Raw genomic sequence first — 27,695 nt, forward strand, 5'->3', positions numbered from 1 at the left:
TCCATTTCTGAACACTTGTGACCAAGATATGGTAATGCCCAAGTAAGAAAGGACACATAAGCTCCTCCATTCTGTATAACGTACAGAGATTTATTATTGAGAGATGAGAAAAAGCAACAATTGCCAAAAGAGCTAAATATGTAAAACATGACCACATGATATTATTTTTATCATACAAAGGGAAGATATAGCAAAACATAAAATAAATAAATACATAAAATAATGCTGTTTAAAAACACAGAATCAAAAACATTTGCACTTGTTGAAAATACTTGAGAATAATAGAGCTGAAGAACGTATTTCCTATTTAAAAAATTTGAAATTTTCAAATTAAATCTCTATGCTCCAGAACTGGGGTGGTTAATTCTGGAAAGGTAGAAGGCTTTATTAGCCCCAAAGCAACCTTGAAGGGTCCCCTCTCAATACCATTCCTGCCCAACAAAATATTGTTTGACCCCAAATACCATGTGGGATTTTCACTATGGTGTTGGGCCTTCCTTGACCATTTTAGGTCTATGACAGACCCCTTTTTAACAACAGGAAATAAGCAGAAGTTACCTCATGTTTCGAAAACTACCACTCCTTAGCATATATTGGCCCAGGAAGGGTCCAAAACATTGTGGTAATTCTCCGAGAACACCCCAGAATACATTGTGTGTGGGTGGAGGAGGGAATTGGTGTGCAAAATATGAAAAGAAATTTAAAATGACCCCTGAGGGTCCCAGGGAACCACTGGTGGCTTGTGGACATAATTTTATCAGACCCATTTCTTGAAGATAGTGAACTTTTCTTATCACATTAGTTTGACCAATTGCTTTGGGCAGGAAGAGGTTTACACAAATAAGAAGTCTATCCATTGATGGGTGCATTTTGCTTATTGTTGAGAAAATGACTAAGTCCTTCAACATATTCTTTTGGTTCCTAGCTAATTAGCTAAGTCCTTCAAGATAGCCTTCTGGTTCCTAGCTAATGGTCTCATGGAAACCAGGCTGAAAAAGCTGAAGTTTCCATAATAGTGTCTTCCAGCTCTACCAGCTTCTTAAAGTATCTTCTACCCTATCTATTGGTAACGGGATGGGTTAATGCTTTCTTGGAGAACATAGAAATCAGAGGTTGCTTACTCTTCCTCTGCCACATCCATCTCCAACTCCTTGATGAAAAACATTCTATTCATTCAAGCCTTGCATTGATGTCTGAGTGACCTTACATCAGAGGACCTGCTATCAATAGTCTAGTTCATTGCCGATTGGGAATAAGGTCTTTATTTCTGTCTGATTGCTGAATATTCCACTGTTTCTTCCTCTGCAATTGGAGGACTGATGTTTGAGTTTTTAAACTTGAACTCCAAGGCTGCATAGTGGACCTCATCTGTTTTATCTGTGGTCAGATCAGGAACTTTAGGAATCTGCTCTTGTTTCACATTTTTCTGTCTAGGTATCTTGGGCTGACCAACATGGGGAGTCCTTTGACCCTGGAAGAAAAAAGAGGAGGGAAACCATGTGAAAAAGGCTGTCCTCTTCCTTGGAATAACAATATAACAGTAAATAGTGAAACTGCTGTGAGACTGTGTTGATAAAAGCATGAGCACATGATTTCATTAACCAGAGTGACATGTATGCAATGGTAAACTGGGGAAAGAACTGGAGTATGAAGAGATCTGGGACATTTGAGTGAGTACCAGGTGGCACAGCAGGCTAAACCACTAAGCTGCTGAACTTGCTGCCCATAAGGTTGGCAGTTTGAATTTGGGAAGCGGGATGAGATGTCACTGTTAGCCCCAGCTTTTGCCAACCTAGCAGTTGAAAAGCATGCAAATGTGAATAGATTAATAGGTACTGCTTCTGCGGGAAGGTAATGCTGCTCCATGCAGTCATGCTGGCAATATGACAATACCAACTCTTCAACTTAGAAATGGTGTATAGTCTTGGCTCTGCCCTTTTCCTCTTCTCTGTTTTACTTGCTCCCATTTATAGGTTTTCCCAATAGTGTAGATATCTTCCTTTGTATTCATTTTTGGGTGGAGCATAACACTCCCCAGAGGCCAGCCTTAGTTGGTCTATTCCATTTCCCTTTATAGATCTCACTTGCTGAACTCCTTTTTTTCTATAGTTAGCTTTGGGACATTGTCTGGAAATTCTAGGTGAAAGCAATCCAAAAACAGGCATTCTTAGCACCTGCATTTAGCAGTATTATTATACCATAAGTCCAAAGGACAACAGAAGCTTTTGGCCAGCCTAAGCTTCATAAGAAAGAAGATTGAAATAGTTTAAGCACCCATTTATAAACCATCACTTTGCAGCAGAGGCAGAATATCAAGAAAGATTATTGCAACCAGCAAAATCTCCTTTTGTAACCTTATGATAGTCGTGGGTGGAATTAACCCTTTAATCATCTTGTTTTCAGTAAACTCATTTTGGTTATCTTTTCACTTTGCCTAAAGTGTCTCTGTCTGCTAAGGGTCTTAATCTTAACAGAAGGTATACAGATAGCCCCCAAGTAAAGTCAGACAATATAGTTTTCCCATAGGCTCGGGCGTGCCATCACAAATGGAGATGAGCATCACTCCCCAGAGTCAGACACAACTAGACAATGTCAGGGGAAACCTTTACCTTTACCAGCCCTCTTTGCTTTGATAAGACTTTCAGGTTGGATTATTATTAAAGGCCAGTGTATGCAGAACAAGTCAGAGAATGAATATTTCTTTTCTTGAATGGGTTTCCTCAAAGTACCCAAGCAATGATTCTTTTCCATATACTTTATATGTCAATTGGCCAAAGATTTTCTGCTAAAGTCCAATGTATTTTACAAGCTGTGACTAGACTTGCTTCTAAGTAATGAGACACTAAGAACTGAAGTCAGGTCTCATAAACTTAAATGTGAAGCTTTATTAGGAGTTTGTTGGTTTTGGGAATCTCTCCCTTATAACAGAGTTTTAAAACCTAATATTTGCTCTTCTGAATAGGAATCGGAGCTTGGGAAAGTTACTGAATTATAATTCTCAAAATCCTCCAGCCAGAAAGACCAATGGCCACATAGGCGGCAGAAGTAGAGAAAAAGAGAAGCAAGAGGTATGTCTCCTGGCAATGTGACTAAGGATTAAGGTCATAAATACATAGGCTCTTGTGATAAACTTTTGCATGTTAGACTGTATATTATAGCACTTTGCTGTTATTGTCATTGTTACTTGTTATCCAAACAGCTTCCTCTTATTCTGACCCCATGAATGAGAGACTTCCCAGAGTCTCAGTCATTCACAGTCCAGTTCATATCCTACATATTCAGAGCTGTAGCTTCCTTGACTGAGTCATTCCATTTGTAATGTGCAATTTCCTACAAATGTTGATAGTTGCCCATGATGATACAGTACGCCATTCAGTGCATATGCCAATAATACATCCATCCAGTAGGATGTGTTAGTTATGTCCAAGTCCACAAATTATGGGCTGCTAGATTCCACAGCTTGTGAATATTACTCTTTTTAAAACTACAGCTTGCAGAAATCTTCCAATTGGTATGGACAAAAAGTAACTTTTTCAAGTCATCTCAATCCTTCTTGAAAAAAAGTCTGTTTTACAAATGGCGAGCTGCGGTTAAGATATGGATAAGAAACTATAATTTGTTGTGTGGCCTTACATTATTGCTTTTGATATTTACCGTATATTCTCGAGTATAAACCAACCCAAATATAAACCAAGGCACCTAATCTTACTACAAAAACTGGGAAAACATATTGACTCAAGTATAATGCATCAGCTACTGGTAAATTTCAAAATTAACATAGATACCAATAAAATTACATTAACTGAGGCATCAGTAGGTTAAATCTTTTTGAATATTAACATAAAAGTGTAATTTAAGATAAGACTGTCTAACTCTGATTAAACCATTATTCTAACCTTCTTCAATGTAGATGTGCTTATGTATCCTCCCAATAATAATAAAGAGAGTAAAATAATGGAAATTAACAAAAACAATAATAATAGAGTAAAATAATAAATGTAATAGTAATAGAGAAAAATAATAAATGTAATAGTAATAGAGAAAAATAATAAATGTAATAATAACAATAATAAATAGAGTAAAATAATGTAAATGTAATAATAATAATAATTAGAGTAAAATAATAAATGTAATAATAATAATAATAATAATAACAGAATAAAATAATAAATGGCTTTTTCAGCCTAAAAAGGGGCTGAAAAACTCAGCTTATACTTGAGTATATACAGTAGTTAGAAATGGGATAATAATAAATTCCAGTATAAATATAACCACAATGTTATGATCTTTTTGTTCGGACATGCTGTGAGCCCTAGCAATGGAAGGGGACTAGATTTCGTATCATCAAGATAATGGTGCAGTTACAACTGGACATACTGGGAGAAAGTTGTCTTGAGCTCAAAGGGACTTGGTTTTCAGTAGACATGTATAGATTAATTCCCTTTAGAACAATTTGTGGGTTTAAGTGTAGAATCTGGAGATTAATCTAGTTTAAGTGAAGGGGAATCAAGATCTCAAGCCTGGATAGTTAAGCCTTTAGCTATTTGTCTTCTGCCTACGGCCCAAGAGAATGTAGAAGAGCATAGCCACGTGTAATACCTACCATAGGCAAAATGTTGCTGTAGATTAGGCTATTGTTGTTGGCCTTCGGGTACCCAGAATTTGTGGGGTCCACAATCTCTTCACAGCTTGCTTTCAGTGGCGATTTCCTCTTACAAAATCTAAGAACAAAATTATGAGATCATTATTCTATATTGTTTTGGTCAGACTTCACTTGAGGCCCAATCACACTACATCTTCTTAATATTTTATTTCGCTTTAACAGCCATCGCAACATCCTATGAAATCCTGTGGTTTGTAGGCAATACAACCCTCTAACTGAAAATTTTAGAAACATCTCCCTCAACTGCAAATCCGAGGATTTCCTGAGACACTGTCATGACATTTAGAGCAGGTATGGTGTTATTATTGTGTAGCATGAACGGACACCTGGAATATTGAGTCCAGTTCTTGGCACCACAGTTGAATAAAGATATTGTTAACCTGGAAGGGCAACTAAGATGGTAAAAGGTCTAGAAAGCATACTCTATAAAGAATGAGTTAGTGAACCAAATAAATATGTTTAACTTGAAAAGGATAAGACTTAGGTTGGATCTCTGCTGCTATATAATGCAGTTTCAGGTTGCAGATCAACTGCATTGAACTGGATTATATGGCAGGGTAGTCTCATATAATCCAGTTCAATGCTGTTAATCTCCAATCTGAAGCTGCATTATGTGGCAGTATAGAGCCAGCTTGAAAGATAGCTCCCTGATGTGGGAGACGCGCGATTTTCCTCAATGTGCCTAGGACCAGCACCATATTTGTGATCACTAGCTACTAGGCTTATTTGATTTAAAAAAAATTGGTTCAAAACTCATTTCAGATGTAGGGGGCGCTGGTAGTTCGATTCTAAAGTCAATTCCGATTTTCACAGAAAAAATGTTTTCAAAACAGAAAAAACTTTTCAAAACTTCCGAAACTTCTGAATCCTTCCTTAATGGTTTGAAAGTGTTATTTTCTGTTTCATTGGGTGGTCTTTACTTTGAAAGTAATTGTTTTACACCAGAAGTGGAGGGGGGAGGAAGCAAAGGGAGGAAATTCATCCTTCTCTGGTTTAAAACAGCTTCCCAGGCTTGAGAAACAAGCGGGGGGGGGGGGGGGGAGGAAAGAGAGGAAATTCATCCACTCTGGTTTAAAATGGCTTCCCAGGCTTGAGACAGAAGCAGGGGAAGAGGAAAGGGAAGAAATTCATTCACTCTGTTTTAAAATGGATTCTCTGGCTTGAGGCGAGGCCAGGGACCAGAAGTGGGGAAAAGCTGAATCATTTCCGACTCACTTACTGTAACAGAAATGGCGGAAAAAGCTTCGGAAGAGCAAAGGGACTTCCAGTTTCCTTAAAAACTTCAAAAAGTAAATCTTTCCAAATTTATTCTGAATTACGAAGATTCCGACCAGACCTAAACATGCCTACTAGCTACATTTTCTTTCCTAGACACTCCCAGGGAACCAGTAGCAGATGGCTTGAGGATCAGCTCTGATCCAGGGGTTATCTATCACTTTGAGTAGCACTGATACAGAAGTTTGTTTTCTCCTGTTTCAGAGTTTGACATAAATCAATAGATTACAATTACAATTTTTTTGATAATTCTATGCTTATGTTTTGCATGTTGGTGTTTTGCTATTTAGAAACCGTTCTGAGTCCCCTAGGGGAGATAGAGCAGTATATAAATAAAGTTTTATTTGTTTATGTTTACATGAAAACAGAGGTAACTTAGACCCTTCTGATAGAACAACTCGACAGTGGGATGACATGCATCAAAACTGGGTGTCTTTGCCTTCCCTAGAAGCCTTTCAGCAGGTACTGGATGGCCATCTCGCAGGTGGACCATTGGTATCCACTGTGGCTTGATTTCATGACTACCATAGAAATCAAAATGTATGGATGCTCAAGCTCCATGATACAAAATGCCAAAATGGTGCCCTTTATATTAAATGTCAAAATCAAGGGTTTATTTTTGAAGCCGGGATATATTTTCAGTCTGTGGTTGTCGGAATCTCTGATTTCTGGATCCATGGAAACACAGTGGCAACTACTGCATATTTCTAAATGGCAGGAGACTGAACTAGATTACTCTTATGGTCACTTTCAATTTGATGATTCTAAAATTATCAGTTATCAGTTCTGCATTTTGCATATTGAAACTTGGAATCTGTCAAGACAAGGAGCATGGAAAGGATAGAACATGGGTGTGTAAGACTAAGGAAGAATTTAGAAAAAAATGATCTAGGATTATCTAGTGATAATCCTAGAATCTAACATGTACTGCTTTTTTACATTACCTTATAGAACATGAGAAGAGAGATAAACTCACTTGAGCAAAAACAGGCCCAGCATGAAGAAACCAACTCCCAGCAAGGCTCCGCATAGTCCAGAGATGAGCACAGTTGCAGGGCTTCCTGCAATGATACACCAAGATCTCAGAAGGAAAGGAAAACAGGATTCGGTTTCAAGACTTTTGATTTTTCACTTCCCCCAATCACAGAAAATTCTCTTCATTTTCTCACAGCAGGTCTTTAAGAAAAAAGGCTGTCAGAATGAACACTATTATTATTATTATTATTATTATTATTATTATTATTATTATTATTATTATTATTTGAAACACAACAAGATGAGTCCTCAGCAAACAAGATCACTCTGCTGGCTGTTGAATTGGATCACATGTCAGACACTTACCAAGTGTCTAGGACTGTGTGATGTATCAGCAAATAATGTGTGCAGATCACAGTAAGGTGGCCTTTTGCATCTGGCAGATGGCAATTTTGTCAGCACAGATTGTGTTTAAGTGCAGGGCAAGGTCTATAGGCACTGCACCCAGTGTGCCGATCACCACTGGGACCACCTTGACTGGCTTGTGCCAGAGTCTTTGCAGTTGGATCTTTAAATCCTCATATCATGTCAGCTTTTCCAGTTGTTTCCCTTCAATTCTGCTGTTGCCTGGGATTGCAATATCGATGATCCATACTTTGTTTTTTAACATGATTGTGAGGTCAGAATTATTATTATTATTATTATTATTATTATTACTATCCATCCCCCGCCACACATTGTTGTGGCCCAGTCTGCGTATATGTGTTTTGTGTGTGTGTATATATTTGGGTATATGTGTATGTATATATGTGTGTTTGCATAAATATATGTGGTTTTGTGCATGTGCTGTAATGTGTGTGTGTGTGTGTGTGTGTGTATAGGCATTATAAGTCCCTTCTGCTGTGTTTTTCAGTGTTTTTATGAGTGATGGTCACCCGTTGGCCTGATAGGTGTATTGTGTCCAAATTTAGTGTCAATTCGTCCAGTTGTTTTTGAGTTATGTTAATCCCACAAACTAACATTACATTTTTATTTATATAGATTATTATTATTATTATTTCGGTCATTTCTATCCTGTCCGTCTCACCTCCGAAGAAGGACTCAAAGTGCTGAAGCTATTTTGAATTTGGCACCTTGGAGAGCTCCTTGAAAACTGTGATTAAAGTCTGGATTGGATTCCCTCCCTCCCTTACTTGGGAGATTTCAGCCACCATTGAACTACTCCTGTCTGAACAGGAGAGCTTTTGCCACTGCTTTACAGTATTGCCTGGCCTATTTGCCTTTTGAAAATTCTCCCATTTTGACCCTGTGTAGAGCCTCTCACCTGTATAAGACTCTGTGGTGATGGAGGCTCCCAAGGCACTGAGGGGGAGCTGCATCCTGTAGGTCCCAAAAAAATTGTGCCCAATGCATATGATATCATGGTCCACCTCCAGATTGCCTGTCCAGTTGAGGGTGCTGGTGACCTCATTCTTCTGGATTAAAGAAGTTACTTTTTGGTTCTTTTTGCTCTTCTTCTCAGTTATAATTTCTCCATCTACTTGCCACTGAACCTGCGGTGGAGGTTGGGCCATAAAGGAACAGTTGCAGAGAAAGCTGTTGTGCTGTTGCCAACATGTAGCATTTCTCTGAGGGTCTTCATTGAGCTTGGGGGCATCTGGAAAGGAGCAGAAGAAACCAAGGAGTGATAAAACTGTGGTGCAAAAATGCCATCCATAGTTACAAAGCATCCATTAGAGGTCATTGGGAGATTGTGGATTAGTTTTCTTTGTCCAACGACACCTCTATACTGATCACTTAGGTCAATTTTGAACCAATATAGAAGAAAGCGCTATTGGTATTCAGTTGATTACACTGGTAATCCTGGAGCTGGTTCGAGGCCCAGATGGTGATTACACAAACTACAGATATCCAGGATCTGTAGTATCTGTGGCTTGACAGCCAAGGAGAATGTGTTTTAAGTTCTCACCAGAATGCATGTGTACATCAACAAAGTGCTCTGGGTGTCCACAAAGCAATTCACATTCTGCTGAGCCAGTACTGTTTTGGGAACATCTGTACTGAGCATTTAATGCAGTGGCGCAATAGGTTAAACCCTTGTGACAGCAGGACTGAAGACCAACATGTCGGAGGTTCGAATCTGGTGAGAGCGCAGATGAGCTCCCTCTGTCAGCTCCAGCTCCACATGCCAGGACATGAGAGAAGTCTTCCACGAGGATGGTAAAACATCAAAACATCCAGGCATCCCCGGGTCAACGTCCTTGCAGACAGCCAATTCTCTCACAGTTTCTCAAATTGCTTCTGACACACAAAAAATTAATGCAGTTTCAAGAAGTTAATTGAAACTACATTAAATGTATTGGCTTCAAACAAATTGCTAGTTTCAACTGGAACCAAACCATTGTGTCAAAGAAACATAAAAGTGCTGACTTCCCGAACTACAACTCCCACATTCCCATAGCAATGTGTCATGGAAGTTAAAGCGGCGCTAAACTGCATTAATTCTACAGTATACAGTACAGTATTCGCATAATCTCCCAGTAGATGGAAAGGGATGCCTTGTAGTGTAGGAGATCAGGCTTCACTGGTGTCAAAGATATCCAGAAAGTAACCCCCATCCTGATTCACTCACATGCTACATAGAGCTGGAAGGTCTCCTGAGTTGAATATATAGTATTATTGGCATGGCACACATATGCACCCTCATCTTCAGCTGTCAGTTCAGGCAGTTCTAACAAGTTAGCCTGTTTCAAGGTCTTCCCGCCTGGCTTGATCCAGTGGATTCTGGAAGGAGGGTTGCTATCCACCTGGCACAGTATGTGCAACGTCTCTCCTTCCTGAGCCATCAGTTTGTTGCCATGTGCCACTTCTGGGGGAAAACCTGTAACCACAGTAAAACACCAGTGATTTCCATAAAATATCAAAACAACTTCTTATTGCAGACAGCATCACCCCCACCTCCAGAAAAAGACATCAGATACTGATTTTTACACCCCAAAAGTTAATGGTACCTTGAGAAAAGGTAGGGTCTCTCCTGGAAATTCGAGTGATGCTGAATGTCACATTTCTCGGTGAATCTGCAACAGAGAGATTAGTGTTTTAATAAGATACTCGCCTTTTCCAACCTTAAACCTATTGAGATTACACATTTACAAAATTATAGTATTATACAGTATAGTGGTATTATATTATTATAGTGCCACTTGAGCCCTTGATGGCACAGCAGGTTAAACTGCTGAGCTCCTGAGATTGCTGACTGCAAGGTCAGCAGTTTGAATTCAGGGAGTAGGGTAAACTCCTGCTGTTAGCTCCAGCTCCTGCCAACCTAGCAGTTTGAAAACATGTAAATGTGGGTAGATCAATAGGTACCGCTTCAGCGGAAAGTGGAATCACAGTACTATAATTCTTGAGTGTTAATGGTCTCCTAAAGTGTTCCAGATGTTTTAGATGGCAACCTTTTTCCAGGTTTTGAAATACCTGTATTTGCATATTGGTACATAATGTTATGCCTTGGTCTAAGCATGAAAATTGTTTATGTTTCATATATACCTTATAGGCACATTCATTTTGAACAATATATGTCATAATTTTGTACATAAAGCAAAGTCTGTGTACACTGAACTATCAGGAAGCAAAGGTGTCACTCTCTGAGCCACCCATGAAGACAATTTTGGATTTAGTGTATTTCAGAACTCCAAATAAGAGATGCTCAACTTGTACTTATTTTCAGTAATTGAAATTGAGTGTTTTACCACTGGAGGGCAGAGTGCTGCAGTTTGCAGATTCCTTTACAACCTGTGTAGTATTGCGCTTACCACGTGGTTCCTGAAGGTGTACAAAGTAGACTTCAAGTCCCCCAATGCTTACACCTGCTAACTTTCACTGAGATCTTTACCCTCATTAAAAAGAGTTTGCTAGAAAGGGATTATAACCAACTGCTGAGCTTGGCCAACAAATCCTGTTCGCCTATGAACATGGCAATCTCATTCATCCAGGGAAACCCAGCTTTTTATATTGCAGCACTGACTAACCCCACATACAATAGAGCCTACATGCTGGCTAGACTTAATATTATGCCATCTCTGCTCCATAGAGGAAGGCTCAACCGAGCGATAAGAGGATTTGTCCCTCTAGCACTGGACAGCTGGACTCCATCCCACATATTCTTCTGCACTGTTCATTTTACCAGGAACTATGATATAGCTTACTGCTACAAGTTATAGATTCTTTGAAAAACCATACTGGCCTACAAAAATTATGCTTTTAAACTGCCAAGATTTTAACCATTGCCTTTCAGTGGCAAGATTCCTGAACGAAGGCTGTAAACTGAATTTGTAGCAAATGTGAAGTTCCATTATATATATATATATATATATATATATATATATATATATATGCCAATAAAGGCTTATTGGATTGGATTGGCTTACACTTTATTTAAAGAGCCACGAAAGTAGCTAGATCATCTAAAGACAGTGCTCCCAATAAGTTTGATGTGGGGGACTGGTAATTGGTTTTTTTCCCCTTCCAATGTGCCCAGTGGTGCAGTGGGTTAAAGCACTGAGCTACTGAGCTTGTTGACCAAAAGGTTGCAGGTTCAATTCTGGGGAGTGGCATGAGCTTCTGCTGTCAGCCCTAGCTTCTGCCAACTTAGCAGTTTGAAAACATGCGAATGTGAATAGATCAATAGGTACCGCTCCGGTGGGAAGGTAATGGCGCTCCATGCAGTCATGCCGGCCACATGACCTTGGAGGTGTCTATGGACAACACCAGCTCTTTGGCTTAGAAATGGAGATGAGCACCACACCCCAGAGTCAGACATGACTGGACTTCGTGTCAGTGGACAACCTTTACCTTTACCTTAGTGTGCCATAATTTTAGCTGCAAGGGTTGAATGAAAAGTAATGTCTCCACCTTCGTTACTTGGGTTTGGATGGGAATAGTTTAATAAATCAAATGCAGAAACAATCCTTGATTGTGCCATTTAACTACCACTATTCATTTTTCCACATAATCACCAGACAACTGGATACATTTCTGCCAACAATGAACACGTTTTCTGAAGCCGTCATGGAAGAAATCGACATTCTGTTTCTGCAACCAGCGTCTCACAGTTCTCAATGTCTTCATCAGAAGCATAATGATGTCCCCGCAGATCTTCTTTCGTTATTGGGAACAGATGGAAGTTAGACGATGTTAAATCTTAGCTGTAGGCAGGATGCCGTGCGGTGGTGAGATCCAGTCTCTGACGTTCTGCTGTGTACCCATTGTGCACAGATCTTCCGATAGTCAAGCAAAGCAATAATGTGACCCACATATTCTTGTAAAATGCCGATTATGCTTGAAATTTCTCTCTGAGTGATATGACGATTGTCCTGAATCAATCTGTCAACCTTTTGCTTGTGAAACTGAGTGGTTGCTGTCACAGGACATCCAACTCTTTCTTTGTCGCACAAGTCAGATGTTCCTACCTCAACATCTTTAAACTTACTCGCCCAATGATGCACAGTACTCACATCAACACAATCACCATAAACAGCTTGCATTCTCTGATGAATCTCCTTTGGGGTGACACCTTCTGCTGTCAAGAATTCAATGACTGCACATTGCTTAAGTCGCATTGACCGACTGTCTGCGCAAGGTTCCATAGTTTGCACTTAAACATCACAACTGTTCTATGCTAAGACTTCCCGCCAAAATGGAACTGTAGAGGAGAGTGTACTGAACAAGCCAGTACCTGCCACATAACAGTACTGCCATCTGTTGAGGAGTTACGAAGGTGGAGGCATTACTTTTCATTCAACCCTTGTAAAAAAAATCCTTCCTGGAAACTCACAGGGGATAGGCAGCGAAAGGGGTAGAAAGTGGCCCTAGTCCATGGACCACCACTACTGTAAACTATATTGCCATTGTCTGCAACTTAATTATACATCCCCAAACTTCCTGAGCAAGGAGAACATGTTTGTGGAATAATTCATTTATCATGTGGCTCAAAAACTCAAAAGGCTTCTTGGGCGATGTTAATGTGAGCCACACCATTTAGCAGATGATGCATGTGTTCAGTTGATGACCTCCAAAGAATCTTCACTTACACTGAACAGTCACATGGATGGCTTGGCTGGTTGAACAAAGCTGATTTTTTGCCTGGCACCGATACTCCCCAGCGTCTTCTGGTTTGATCTGAGAAATCACATATTCTCTGCTTTCTACAGGGATAGCATTGTTCCCCTTTATCCAGTTCAGGGTGGGATCTGGTTTACTCTTATCATCACACACCAATGTAACAGTATCACCTTCTCGGGCCACTATGGGACCCGTAGTTCCTTCTTGGTGGGGTATGCCTGCAAGAGAAAGCGATTACAATATTCTTAATATTGTAATAATAGCAGAGTACACTTATGAACCAACCTGGACACAGCATATTATTTGAGAACACAGAAATGCTGGACCACTCTAGCAAGCACCATACCAGACTACACAAAGAAGCTACTGAAATACACCAGCATGTGGGCAATTTCAACAGAAAGGGGAAAAAGCATGAAAATGAACAAAATCCGGCTACCATTATTTTAAAAACTCTAAAATCAGGACAGTAAATAAAGAGCAAAAGTCAAAAAACAAGGGAATTAAGGACAGGAAACAACCAGGAACAGCTAACACTTCCCAACAAAGGTTTCCCCCAGCCAGTAAGCAGCCAGTCTTTGAAGCTGCAAGGCCATTCAGTGCTAATCAAGGTGGCTAATTGAAACATTCATACCTGCCTCAATCAGACAAGGGTACTTTCTCCCACTGTGGACATTCCACAGATATATAAACCTGACTTGCCTAGTTTCCAACAGACCTCACAACCTTTGAGCATGCCTGCCATAGATGTGAGTGAAATATCAGGAGAGAATGGTTCCTGAACATGTACATACAGCCTGGAAAACTCACAGCAACCCAAAATTCTTAATACTTCTGCCATATGAAACCCACTATTCCATTACAGTGACATTATCACTGATACATACCGAGTTCAGTGCCCTGAATTGATGCTTTTCCGAGAGTGTGGAATAGCAGACATAGGCAATAAAAAAACAAAAATTTCAAAACTTACCATGTATGGTCCATGTGATTTGGACATCCCATGGGGGATCTGAAAAAAGAAGAGTAGAAGGGTAAATGTTCCAGATAGATTGCTGGGAAATCCATGAATTAAAAAAAAGAGATGAATCTAATAAGGGAACCAAAAATGTGGCAGTTCAAGGGGTGACAAAATCTTCTCTTAAGGCTGGAAAGCTCAGTCAAGGTTGGCATAGTTCTGAAATAGTTTCCCCCAAACAGTAGAATAGCAGAACAGATAGATGAGAAAAGATTCATGTCTTCGAAGCCTTTCAAATTATGCAATCATAGTGCTATTATTACACCTGAACTGTCATGAAACCACAAATTTGCAGTTCGGAGGGAGGAATTTTGAAATTTTGGCCAGAATGCTTGGGTGGCTCAACAAACAAAAAACTTCAACAGGAGGGAAACATGGTGTGAATTGGGCCCCTTGTTGTAAATGGAAAGCACAAAGATTAGTAAGAACAAGCGTTCCAGATTTCATTTCTGTGCAAATAGCTCGATATGGATGGCTTGATAGCAGCAGAAGGCAACAGTGTTTTTCTGTCTAAAGCTGCATTATCTTGAAGGTGAACTTCCAGGGGGTGGTGCTCACAGTGGGGAAACCCACTCACATTATTTCCCTCCCTCTCTCTATCTCTCTCTATCTCTTTTTTTCTCTACCTTGGTTCCTTCCTTTAAACATAATTCACCACCTCATACTGTTTTCTTTCTCCCATTCTCTCTTGAGATTTTGAAAAATGGTTTGGTGATGATCAAAGGAAGGAAGGAAGGCAGGAAGGTAGGAAGGTGGGCATAGGATTAATATAATCTCAAAATCACCAAATTAAGAAGGCATTTTACACTACACAATTATAGGATAGTAGTTCTGCTTTAATTGCCATGACAACATCCCATGGCATCCTGAGGATTGTCATTTATCAAAAGGCATTTAGGATTCTCAGCCAGAGAGCTCTAGTATCTCACCAAGCTGAAGCTTCTAGCATTCCATAAAATGATTTCAGACCTCTTATAAAGGAATTAGGTAAAAGTAAAGGTTTTCCTTTGACATTAAGTCCAGTCGTATCTGACTCTGGTGGTTAGTGCTTATCTCCATTTCTAAGCTGAAGAGCCAGTGTTGTCCATAGACACCTCCAAGGTCATGTGGCAGGCATGACTGCATGGAGCGCCATTACCTTCCCACCGGAGTGGTACTTATTGATCTACTCACATTTGTATGTTTTCGAACTGCTAGGTTGACAGGATCTGGGGCTGACAGCAGAAGCTCACGCCGCTCCCCGGATTTGAACCTGCAACCTTTCAGTCAACAAGTTTAGCAGCTCAGAAGATTAACCTACTGCGCCATAATTGTGTAGTGCGAAAGGGTCCTGGGCCATCTTCATTCCTCCTTTCTTCTCAGGCCATGTCCACACAGCTGAATAAAATCCGACATTGTTTAGTTTTAACTGGAATATATGGCAGTGTGGATTCAGATAACCCAGTTCAAAGCAGATATTGCAGAATTTTCTGCCTTGACATTCAGGGCTATAATGACTGTGTGGAAGGGCCCTCATATGTACATCTGTGATTGACTTGACTAGAAGAGATTGGGAAGTAGGAAGAACCAAGGTATGCAACATAGATGCTAAAGCATCTTTCCAATGGATACAGAAGCACTTCTATTATTTATTTATTTATTTATTTATTTATTTATTTACTGTATTTGTATACCACCTTTTTCAGCCCGAAGGCAACTCAAGGCGTGGTTTTTATGGTTAGTACTTATGCATGAATACTCTCTTCCTATCTGTTCATACCATATCCCACAAACTTTCAACCCAAACCAGGGCACAGAGAAGATCAGAAATATAGACCTGCAAACAATGGCTCACTTAAGATAAAGCGATTATGCAGAGTGAAAATGGCAGTGCCCCATGTTTAATCTTTTTCCACTTCAGTTTTTTTTTTCATGTCAGGGGTAACTTGAGAAACTGCAAGTTGCTTCTAGTGTGAGAGAATTGGCCGTCTGCATGGACATTGCCCAGGGGACACCTGGATCTTTTGATGTTTTACCATCCTTGTGGGAGGCTTCTCTCATGTCCCCGCATGGGAAGCTGGAGTTGACAGAGGGAGCTCACCCGCACTCTCTTCAGATTCGAACCTGCAACCTTCAGTCTTGCTGGCATAAGGATTTAACCCATTGCACCACACTCCTTCAGAGTGTTGCATCTGAAACATAGTGTTCCTATCTATCCCAGTAAGAGGAATCCATTGACTGTTGAGAAATGACATCTGAAAGTGAGAAACACCTACTGAGGACACTGAACTAATGTGGAGGAACAGGGAACACAGTTTTCTGATCCTTTGCCTAGCACAATGGTTCTCAGAGCTGCTGACAGATCTATAGATCCATCTTTGTCCATCCCCTCAACAACAACCACCACAACAATAAAAACAATAGAGAGACATTAACGAAGAAGCACATTGGGAAGATGTCACTTGCCTCTCACAGAAATGTAAGGTTGTGTATCACTTGAAGTCACATAACTGTACTTCAGTCCCCAATTGCCTTCAATTCTCAAGAAGTAGTGTCCCTCATCTTCGGCTTTGGCATTCATGATGATAAGAGAGCAGTCACCTTGGTTTGGATCTCCTATGAAGTAGAAACGGTTCTGAGCAGATTCCTCAACCACGCTTCTACTATTAGTGGTGGCCACAAGTAAACCAGGAACGCAATTGCTGTAACAGGAACTTTTTACTGCATGAGGTTTAAACCAGTTGGCAGAAATCTTCTCTGTCCTGGTACTATAATATGTGAATTGGCAAGGGATGTGAACACAACCGTTCCGCTGTACAGGGACATTTTGAGACACTTCCAGTGTGAAGCTTGATCTCCGTTGGCTCAGCATACCTGCCAAAGTGAAAGAGAAAACAAAGGTGATAATATCAGGTTTGATAACATAATATGCAGTTTCACAAGTTGCTTCTGACACAATAAAAAAAATCAGGTTTAATGTATTTTAATATTTTGAAGAGTTTATTTTCAACTCCAAAACTTTTCAGATTCTAATTTTTCAACCAGAAACTTTTGTGGGTAAGAAATTCACTGGGAAGAAAGGATCAGCTTTTTGTTCTGAAAATTTTTAGACCCTGAACATCTTTGTTCTGGCCCAGCTTATCTGTCCAAATGTATATCTCTCTATGAACCACCGCAGAGTTTAAAATCATCTAGAGAGGCCCTGTTCTCAGTCCCGCCTCCCTTGCAGGCACGATTGGCGGAAACGAGATACAGGGCCTTCTCAGTGGTGGCCCCTCCCCAATGATGTTAGTTCAGCCCCCTCCCTTCTGACCCCACAAGAGAGTGAAAGCGTGGCTTTGTAACCAAGACTTTAGAGAACGTGTGCAATAGGCAGACTTGGAACAATGTCCAATGACCATTGGAACAGCCTGGATTACACTCGTGGATTACATGTTTAACTCTGAATGTATTGTTTTTAATTGTTTTAATATGTGAGAGGAAGTCACAGGGAGGAGGGAGCAAGCTTATTTTCTGCTGCCCTGGGGACTAGGACGCAGAACAATGGCTTCAAACTACAAGAAAGGAGATTCCATCTGAACATGAGGAAGAACTTCCTGACTTTGAGAGCCATTCAGCAGTGGAACTCTCTGCCCTGGAGTGTGGTGGAGGCTCCTCCTTTGGAAGCTTTTAAACAGAGGCTGGATGGCCATCTGTCAGGGGTGCTTTGAATGCAATATTCCTGCTTCTTGGCAGGGGGTTGGACTGGATGGCCCATGAGGTCTCTTCCAACTCTATGATTCTATTATTCTAATGCACTTAAATTTAAACTAAATTAAATGTACATTGTGTTTTAGGACATCAAATTGTTGCCTGTATATAAAGCCGCCTTGAGTCCCTCTGAGGTGAGAAAGGTGGGGTAGAAATGGTGTAAATAATAAATAAATAAATAAATAAATGTGTGTCTTTTTGCCTTAGGATATCCCGTGTCTTCCTTTACAGTGTTATTCTTTGATGGCAGTTTTGCCAACTTCGTCCAATTTCTGATCATTTCACCAGCTTTGGAATATGTCTATACCACAGTCTACAACACAGTGGGTTAAGCTGCAGAAAATCTTTCTGACTGGAAGGTTGGCAGTTCAAAGCCATAGTTCAGGGTGAGTTCCCTCTGTTAGATCAGGAGGTACTGCTTCGTCAGGAAGGTAAAAGTCACCCATGCAGCCATGTCAGCAACAAGACCCGGAGGGTCTACAGACAACAGGCTCCTTGGCATGGGAAAATGGAACAAGAGTGCCTTCCCATGGCCAGAGTTGAGCATCACCTCCAGACGCTGGAGACTGAAAGGGAAACTTTTGTTTGTGTATTGTATGTCATTGTATAAAAGGCAATTAATGTTTGCCTATACCAGCATATCTCAACCTGGGGGTCAGGACCCCTGGGTGATTCATGAGAGGGTTTCAGAGGGGTCTCCAAAGACCACTGGAAAATATATATTTCTGATGGTCTTAGGAACTCCTTTGGCAGAGAAGGCTGAGGGTTTGTCTCTCCATCTGTCCTTCTCTTCCTTTTAGGAAACAGACGGCGATTGACAAAATCAACCCCCCCCCCCACCTCTAGCCCCACCAGTATTCAAATTTGGGCATATCAGGTATTTGTGCCAAATTTGGTCCAGTGAATGAAAATACATCCTGCATGTCAGATATTACATTACAATTCATAACAGTAGCAAAATTATAGTTATGAAGTACCCACAAAATAATTGTATTGTTGGGAGTCACCACAACATGAGGAACTGTATTAAGGGGTTGTGACATTAGGAAGGTTGAGTACTACTGGCCTATAGTGTATATACTGTAATCCACTCTGAGACCCCTCAGGGAGATATAGCGGAATATAAATAAAGTGTATTATTATTATTATTATTATTATTATTATTATTATTATTTGAAACACAACAAGATGAGTTCACAGCAGACAAGATCACACTGCTGGCTGTTGTATTGGATCACATGTCGGACACTTCCCAAGTGTCTAGGACTGTGTGATGTATCGGCGAATAATGCGTGCATATCCCAGTAAGGTGGCCTTCTGCAGCTGGCAGATGGTAATTTTGTCAGCAGGCCAAGTGCAGGCCAAGGTCTTTAGGCACTGCACCCAGTGCACCAATCACCACTGGGACCACCTTGACTGGCTTGTGCCAGAGTCTTTGCAGTTCGATCTTTAAATCCTCATATCATGCCAGCTTTTCCTATTGTTTCTCTTCAATCCTGCTGTCACCTGGGATTGCGACATTGACTATCCATACTTTGATGATGATGATGATGATGATTATTATTATTATTATTATTTAAGTACAGGCCAAGGTCTTTCGGCACTGCACTCAGTGTGCCGAGGTCTTTAGGCACTGTATATTGTTGTTGTTGTTATTGTTATTATTATTTATTGTCTATGGGTGCTGCTTCATTGCATTGTGTTGTTGATCCAGTTGAACTGCATTATAGAAATCCACACTAACTATAAAATATAATTTCAAACTACATTATATGGCTATGTAGATGGAACCCACACCTCTATTACTCTCTTCTCTAAAGAAAGGTCTCATTCTGACAGCACTTCTAGAATAGCCTTTTAATCCAGCACCTTCCAGTCAGGTATGTTGGACTATAAAGTGCATCATCTCCAGAAAGAATGGCACTTGTATTTTTAGTAATAGTAGTAGCAGCAGCAGTTTGAACATTTATTGCATTAATCCATGACCTCTAAATGGTTAAAATCAAATAACAAAATCTATATACAGAACTAGTATACATAAAACAAAGATTAGTTAAAATGAATAAAGGTGAGTATATTTGAAATAACCAAACGCTGAATTTTCAAAAGTTCCTCTTTTCTTTCTTTTCTAAATATAACCTTTTGCTTGCAGGGGTATTCTGGGAGCAATAGTCCAAAAAGTAACTTTTTCATGTTCTACCTAAGTTTCCATTGCATCTGCACTCTAAAAGAAGCAGATAGATACCATTCTAGAGCTTTCTCTGGAACAGCTTTTCTTAACATGATTGCACTACATCTCCCACTGATCATGTTGCTGGGGATTATGGGAGCTATAATCTAATACACCTAGAATGAACAACAGCTTGGAATAATAAATGATTCTACGATAAGACGGAGCGGATTATTTTAGTGTAATTAGATGATTGTGTATTAGTGATATGTTGGTTTTTGTCGTTGTAGCTTATTGTAAATTGTTTTTTATATGTTGTACACCGCCGCGAGTCGCCCTAGGGCTGAGAGCGGCGGTTAATAAATGCAGCAAATAAATAAATAAATAAAAATAAATAAATTCCAGATTTTATTCTCTTTTAATAAGATGGAGAATTCCATAGTTCCATATTGCTCTTGTCGTTTGTGAACGTTGTGCCTACCTTTGCAGAAAAATGCAAGAATCAGGATTATCTGAGTCACCATATGAGAAACCAAATTCTTCTTCTTCAAAGGCAAAAACACAGCCTGCCAGGCTCTTCCATACTTGGGCATCACGTTGCAAGTGGATGTTTCTTTTAGGGGACAGGAATTCTGTAGAGGAAAGAAAAGTCATGTCAAATAATGAGAAAACAAAAGATAAATAACTATTTGCAATATTACACGGGTGGTTTCTAAATGTCCCTCTGTCTATGTGGATGCACATATTGTTTTTTCTTGTTGCTTTCTTATTTTGATCATGCTTTCTTATTTTGATCACTCTTCTAACTATGTGTTTTTCTAATTTATGGTGTCACTTTGAATTCCAAACTTGGAGAACTCCAAGATATAAATAAATATAAATATAATCATCAACAGCAGCCCCCGGTGGCGCAGTGGGTTAAACTCCTGTGCCGGCAGAACTGAAGACCGACAGGTCACAGGTTTGAATCTGAGGAGATGCGGATGAGCTCCCTCTATCAACTCCAACTCCTCATGCGGGGACATGAGGGAAGCCTCCCACAAGGATGATAAAACATCAAATCATCCGGGCGTCCCCTGGACAACGTCCTTGCAGACGGCCAATTCTTTCACACCAGAAGCGACTTGCAGTTTCTCAAGTCGCCCCTGACATGACAAAAAAATAAAAAAATAAACAGCAGCAATTTCTGACAAACCCCAAACAGGTAGAGTCTCAATTGTTTAGAGCAGCGATTCTCAAAGTGTGCTCTGGGGAGGTCTTGAGGCTCCACAAAGCATCTTGAGGGGCTCCATACTTCCCTCCTCCTCCTGTCCTGCATTTCTTTTTGTTCTTCTTGTTCTTGTTCATCTTTGCTGTTGTTGTTCTTCTTCTTCTTAATAGGGTGTTGGTCCTGATGGCCCCAACATTGCTCCTATTATTATTATTATTATTATTATTATTATTATTATTATTAAAAGGCTGAGTGGCCACATGTTGAGGGTGATTTGGTTGTGTTTTTCCTGCATGGAAGAAGTGGATTGGACTAGATGGACCCAAGGGTCTTCCACTGAAATACTGTTAAATTTATGTTGATTAACATTGTTCTTCATTTTAAATATTGTATTGTTCTTTCTTTCCTTTTGTAAATACTGTGTGAATCCATCTGTCACAGGCCTGATATATTATATATAATATAATGTTTATATATTATATATAATATAATACAGGGTGAGGCAGCAAAACTTCCTTTTTTTAAAATATGCGCCATTCAGTCAGTTGAAGACGTAGCGGAGTGTTAGTGGTCTCGTTCGAGAGGCGGGAGTATAAAGTTTTGTCCTGATGCAGTTCAGTCGCCATCATGCGTTGGAACAGTGAGGGGCGTGCTTTTGCCGTCGACGCCTTGTGATTTTTTTCTATGGGGTTTTTGAAATCCCGTGTTTATGTGAACCGTCCAAGGACCCTACAAGATTTGAAGACCAACATCCAGGAAGAAATTGCCAACATAATGCCTACTATGCTGGCAAGAGTCATGACAAATGCCAGAAATCGGTTTACTCAGTATATGGAGAATGGGGGACATCACCTACCTAATTTGATCTTCAAAACTATGTAAAACAAAACTTTAGGTATGCGCCTACATTATAAAAAAATTCTGATTCATACAATGGGTTTTATTAAGTTTTGAAAAAGGGAAGTAATACTGCCTCACCCTGTATAACATATAATGTATTTATTTACCTTATATACGTATATCCCACCTTTCTCTAGCCCAAAAGGGACTCAAGGAGGCTCACAAGTGGCATGAACATGTGCCTTAAAACATAAAATATTGACTTAAAATAAATTGAATTAAAATTAATACAAATTAAACATAATAAAATGCATTCCAATGTTAAAAACACGCCATCCATGGATCAGAGTCTAAGGCCATTCTGAAGTGAAATTGCACATTATTCCACTTGAAAGTTATTGCACTGCATTTGTTTGAAAAACCTGCTCCCAGAGTGAAGTCTTTGCTCTCCTTCTGAAGACTAGGAGGGAGGGGGTGATCTAATATCGCTTGGGAGGGAATTTCACAGTCGAGGGGCAACCACTAACAAGGCCCTGTCTCTCGTCCCTACCAACCATGCTTGCAACGAAGGTGGGACTGAGAGCAGGGCCTCCCCAGATGATCTTAATCTCCAAGATGGTTCATAGAGGGAGATTATAATATAATAATATAACAATGCCATTGCTGTTGCCCGTTTTTGGTCAAAAGATATTTAGCTGCCTGCGCTCCTTCTATTTTTATTAGTTTTATACTAATTTATGCAATGCTTTTTATACAAAATAAAAAATACTATAATCACCTTTCTTTTTAAATACCGTGTGAATTAATTCACAAGACACTCTCCATCCATCTGTTCTTGGAGCCCGGTCCATGCCTGATATATAATACAATATAATATAACATTTCTTGGGGCTCCATGAGAAACTTTTGCTTGTACATTGATATTGCTATATTAATAAGAATAGTTCACACAAACACTCTCCATTCATCTGCCACTGACACGTCCTGTCTGTCAAATTTTAAAACACAATGCATCCAAAAGTTTGCCCATGTCTGATATATGTGTGTGTGTGTGTGTGTGTATACATACATATATACATCTATATATGTATATATGTGAGTGTGTGTATGCGTGTGTGTGTGTATGCATGCGTTTCTTGGGGCTCCACAATAAACTTTTGCTTCAAAAAGGGCTCCCTAGCTGAAAAAGTTTGAGATCCCCTGGTTTAAAATCATCTCAAAGTTTAGGACTTGCTTTAGCACTATAAAGCTGTTAAAGAGACATATGATACCCCCAAAAGAAATATAAAGAGAGGCAAGTAGGTCAGTTAGAACTGAAGTCTGCACAAGTAGTTGAGCAATCTGGAAAGAAGCATGTCTGTTGTCTCATGAGATACCTTCCCCAGAAAAATCAACACTGGGAAAGGATTTAAACAGGGAACCCAAAATTTAGAAACTATGACCCACTTCCTCTTACTGGGTCTTTGTACCTTCCAAATTTGGACCCCAACAAAAGGAAGTGAGGCATAAGAGTTCAAGACCTGTTGACCACAAAAAAAACCTTACATCTCCCCAGAGACACATTTGTGTTTTAGACCAAAGATCTCTATTATTTTCACCTCTACTCAAAGGCAGCTTGATCGTCTTATTAAGGCCATGATCTAAATTGCATTACATATTGAGAAGACTGCATTAGAAATTGAGCACAAGAGCATCCCAACAAAACCCAGAGACTACTGTGAGAGCTGACCCTCTTTTGCAACAACCGGAAAAGCCTAAAGTTTCCACAATTTGTCTTTGAGTTAGGGAACTTAGCCAGCTTTTCTCAATAGCTACAAAATACATGAACACTTGCTATGTGCTATTAGGTTTAGATGTTAGGCTTGGGCGGTTTCGTTCGTTAATTTCGTAATTCGTTATTAATTCGTATTTAAATTAGCTTACGATCCAATATTGAGCCATGCAGGAATTGTGTGAGGAGTAAATTAGATTCGAAACAATTTTTTCAATTTATTTCGTAATTGTTTCGTAATTGTTTCGTTATTATTTCGTAATTGTTTCGTAATAATTTTGTAATTATTTTCGCATGTCTGCAAGTTTTATAGTTGTTGTTTGTTTTATCACACCAACAGTCAACAACAGAGGGAGAGGGAAGCTTCAGAAGTTCCCCCTGTCCCATTTGGAGGTTTTTTTAGCATATTGCGCAATCGTGTCCGCCATTAACGAATTGATTCGTAATTATATGAAATTTCGTAAATTTCAAAATTTTTAAAAGGAACATTTCAGAATTCTTTTAAAAAACGAAACGCGATGGACCCCTAAAAATGAAACGAGTTAAGACACAAATTTTTCCGTTGTTACCCAAGCCTATTAGATGTCCCTGTGTGAGAAGAAAAGCATTGGTTGAATCTGAGCCAAAGTCGGAAAGAGACAGAAAAACATCTTGGGGCTCTCACAGCTTGGAAACATTACTATTTGATAAACAATTCATGGAATTTCCCAGCTATCGTTTAAAGGGGAACTTTCAAATCTCAGAACATCTCAAGATTCTGCATGCTTATTTTAAGATCTGATGCAGAAGAGGTAGGCTTCAGTTGCAAGATAGTCTATTTACTGTGCCTTCACCTAAAAATATTTTTAAAATACCAATACACCAAAACACCAAGAAACTTCCCTTGACCTATTTCCAAATGAAGCTAAATCTACACAGGAAGAATAAAGTGTTGTGTCATTTTAAAGGCTAACATTTTATTTGATCTAACTTTCATGAGAGCCAAATGGAGGGGAGTTTATGGATACCATTAGCATTGAAAGGACATATGAATGGGCCTTAGAACATGCCAGAACTGTCAGGATATGCTAGGATCCTTAAGCTGAGGCTGTTCTACTTTGGATCTGTCATGGGACAACTTGATTCACTAGGAAAAATTGTAATGTTTGATAAAATGGAAGGCCAAGCTTCTTGGGGTGGTTCCAGACAGCCCTTTATCCCAGGAGCATCCGCGTTTAAAAAACACAGATGTTCTTTGGGTTCTGTCTTTCTGGGGTGGGTGTCCAGATATTCATCCGGGACTGGCCCGGTAGAACATCTGGTGACCCTCCCCCCAGCCCCCAAACCCCTTTTAAAAGTAAAAATAAATGTATCTGGCCTCCATTATAATCTTGCCGAAGCTCTCCCGGCATGTAGAAATGACGTGCCAGGAGATCGGGGGGGGGGGGGGGGGGAGGAAATAGTTTAACACCCACCCCCCACCCACCCCCGCTCTCCTGGCATGACATTTCTATGCACCGGGAGAGCTCTGGCTAGACTATAATGGAGGCCAGGTAAGTTTATTTTACTTTTAAAAGATGTTTGGGGGCTGTGGAGGAGGGAGTGGGATTCCCACAGGTTTCCAGAATAATTTAGTCCAGAAAACTGAGATAATGTTTTCTGTACTGAAGTCCAGACACCGGAAGTAGTGGGTTTATCCCGCGCCTTCCAAGAAGGCGCGGAATAAATCCACTATCAAATTAATTCACCACAAACCAGGATTTTCCTGGTTTGTGGTGAATTAATTTGAGATTGTCCAGAATGTTGTCTGGACAGCCCCCTTTTTATTGCAGAAATTTCCGCAATAAAGGTACTGTCTGGATGGGCTCTTGGAGGTCTCTTATTTGTAGAGTCATAGTCAACTTGACAGCAAATAACAACCAATATCAACACTTTTGTGGTATATAATCCATTTCATCAGATGTATCTATAGGTTGTGAAATGCTGCCTGGGTTTTGATACTAGCACAAACACAAAACAATCTATACGTAATGTCAAAGTGTATTATCAAAAGCACATATAGTATTCCATTTACCAAAATCCCCAGTACATAGCTCAATTCAGTGGTACATAGCAAAATCAAAAGGAGCAGCCGCTCTCAAACGTAACAGTTCTCGGTCTGGATAAGGATACCACTGTATATAGGCTTCAGGGATACATTCAATATGAAAAGTATATAAACAAAGTAAGCATTGAGTCATGAGGCTATATGTAAACTGAAGACAATAATGAAGATAGAGCGCCACTCTCAAAACAATCTCCATGGAAAAAATCCAAATCAAGTCCAGTGAAAATGGAGCACTGCTTCTCAAAATAAGTCTTCAAAGGAAAAGTCCAAATGGCATTCAACAGGGGTGCCTGGGTATTTTCATACCCTGTTTCGGGGAAACAGGGTACAAAAATAGGGTACAAAAATACAGGAAGGAAGGAAAGAGAAGGAAGGAAAGAGAAGGAAGGAAAGAGGTAGAGAAGGAAGAAAGGAGAGAAAGAGGGAGGGAAAGAAAAAGGGGGAAGGAAGGAAAGTTAGAGAAGGAAGGAAGGAGAGAAGAAAAGAAAAAAGGGAAAGAAGGAAGCAAAGAGGGAGCGAAGGAAGGGGGAAGATGTAGAGAAAGAGGGAGAGAAGGAAAGAAGGAAAGAGAGAAGGGAGAAAAGAGAGAAAGCAGAAGAGAAAGAAAAGGGGGAAAGGAAGAGAAAAGATAGAGAAGGAAGGAAGAAGAGAAGGAAAGATGGGAAGGAAGGAAGGAAGGAAGGAAGGAAGGAAGGAAGGAAGGAAGGAAGGAAAGAGGGAGTGAAGGGAGGAGGGAAAGAGGGAAGATTGGCCACAGCAACGCATGGCGGGTACAGCTAGTCAAATATAAAACTATACAAAGCAATTATAAACAAATTATGTGGATGAAATAAAAAAGATCACGATATAAACATACCAACACATGTAATCAAATTATATAAAATTATAAAACAATATTACACTAGAATTCCTAAATTCCAATATTAAACTAGAATTAGACAATAAGGAAGTCATTAAATTGAGATTTTAAAAAGTAATAAGGAAAGGAGCAGTTCACAGATGTTCAGGGAGGCAATTCCAAAGGTGTGGAACAATGAGTGAAAAAGGACCAAGCCAAGAAAACCATTAGTTGGGTGACAATCCTAGAATTCCTAGAAAGTAGATCTTGAGTAAGCTAGGAAAATATAATCAGGCATGAAAAATAGTTTGCCATGAGTTTGTGCAGGCTTTGAATGTTAAAACAAGAAGCTGGTACCAAATCTTAGAAGAATTGGCAACCAACAGAGAGAATGCAAAAATGGAACACCATGATAAAAATGACAGGTGGAAAATTTTATTTAATAGCATAATACCCAGAGAACTAGGGTACAAAAACCAGCCAAAAGAAGACTGCAATAATCAAGCAGAAAAGTAAGGTCTTATCAAAAAAAGAGAGAAAGAAGAAAAAAAAGAAAAGAAACAGAAAGAAAATTAAATTTCTATCTTTTTTTTCACTGCCTCTCTTGAATCTTTCTAATCAATGGTTCTCAACCTGTTGGTCCCCAGATGTTTTGGCCTTCAACTCCAAGAAATCCTAACAGCTGTTAAACTTGCTGGGAGTTCTGGGAGTTGTAGGCCAAAACACCTGGGGACCCACAGCTTGAGGACCACTGTTCTAATCCTATCTGGACTATATTCCAATATTCCCTTCCACAGCTAGGCACACTCACTTATCCAGCAGCGAGGAAGGAGACTCTAGTACGATTTGTCTTCAGTCCGGAGTCTGACCCCGATGAAGATTTATGCTAAAACCAAAGTGGAATCGACAGGAACCTGAAAAGTGAGAAAAGCAGAAGTGTCAGCAAATTGCTTGTGCAAGAAGATGCAGCAGATGAGGACTTTCCCAGAGACTTTCC

The 27,695-nt window shown here is 39.8% G+C and overlaps 1 protein-coding gene across 1 annotated transcript; it reads right to left on the bottom strand.

The window, feature by feature from the left end:
- LOC132781685 (sialic acid-binding Ig-like lectin 14) lies at positions 1-27,589 on the bottom strand. Its single transcript, XM_067461976.1, has 11 exons — positions 27,510-27,589; positions 20,435-20,585; positions 16,500-16,907; positions 14,010-14,048; positions 13,006-13,254; positions 9,925-9,990; positions 9,546-9,794; positions 8,238-8,570; positions 6,915-6,999; positions 4,604-4,721; positions 1-1,471 (listed from the first exon to the last, which is right to left on the bottom strand). Exons 2-11 carry the CDS (start codon positions 20,544-20,546, stop codon positions 1,262-1,264), a joined length of 1,869 nt encoding a protein of 622 aa, XP_067318077.1. The 5' UTR covers positions 20,547-20,585; positions 27,510-27,589; the 3' UTR covers positions 1-1,261.
- Between the last annotated feature and the right edge of the window lie 106 nt (positions 27,590-27,695).

The sequence above is a fragment of the Anolis sagrei genome, chromosome Y (assembly GCF_037176765.1).
Source record: "Anolis sagrei isolate rAnoSag1 chromosome Y, rAnoSag1.mat, whole genome shotgun sequence".
Lineage (NCBI taxonomy): Eukaryota > Metazoa > Chordata > Lepidosauria > Squamata > Dactyloidae > Anolis > Anolis sagrei.

Excerpts from the sequence above, each read along its gene's own strand:
- LOC132781685 (XM_067461976.1), bottom strand. The coding sequence starts at position 20,546 with ATGCCCAAGTATGGAAGAGCCTGGCAGGCTGTGTTTTTGCCTTTGAAG. Across the intron at positions 16,908-20,434 it reads TCTTGCATTTTTCTGCAAAG|GTATGCTGAGCCAACGGAGA; the intron begins GTAGGCACAACG and ends TCACTTTGGCAG. Across the intron at positions 14,049-16,499 it reads ACCTTACATTTCTGTGAGAG|ATCCCCCATGGGATGTCCAA; the intron begins GCAAGTGACATC and ends TTCTTTTTTCAG.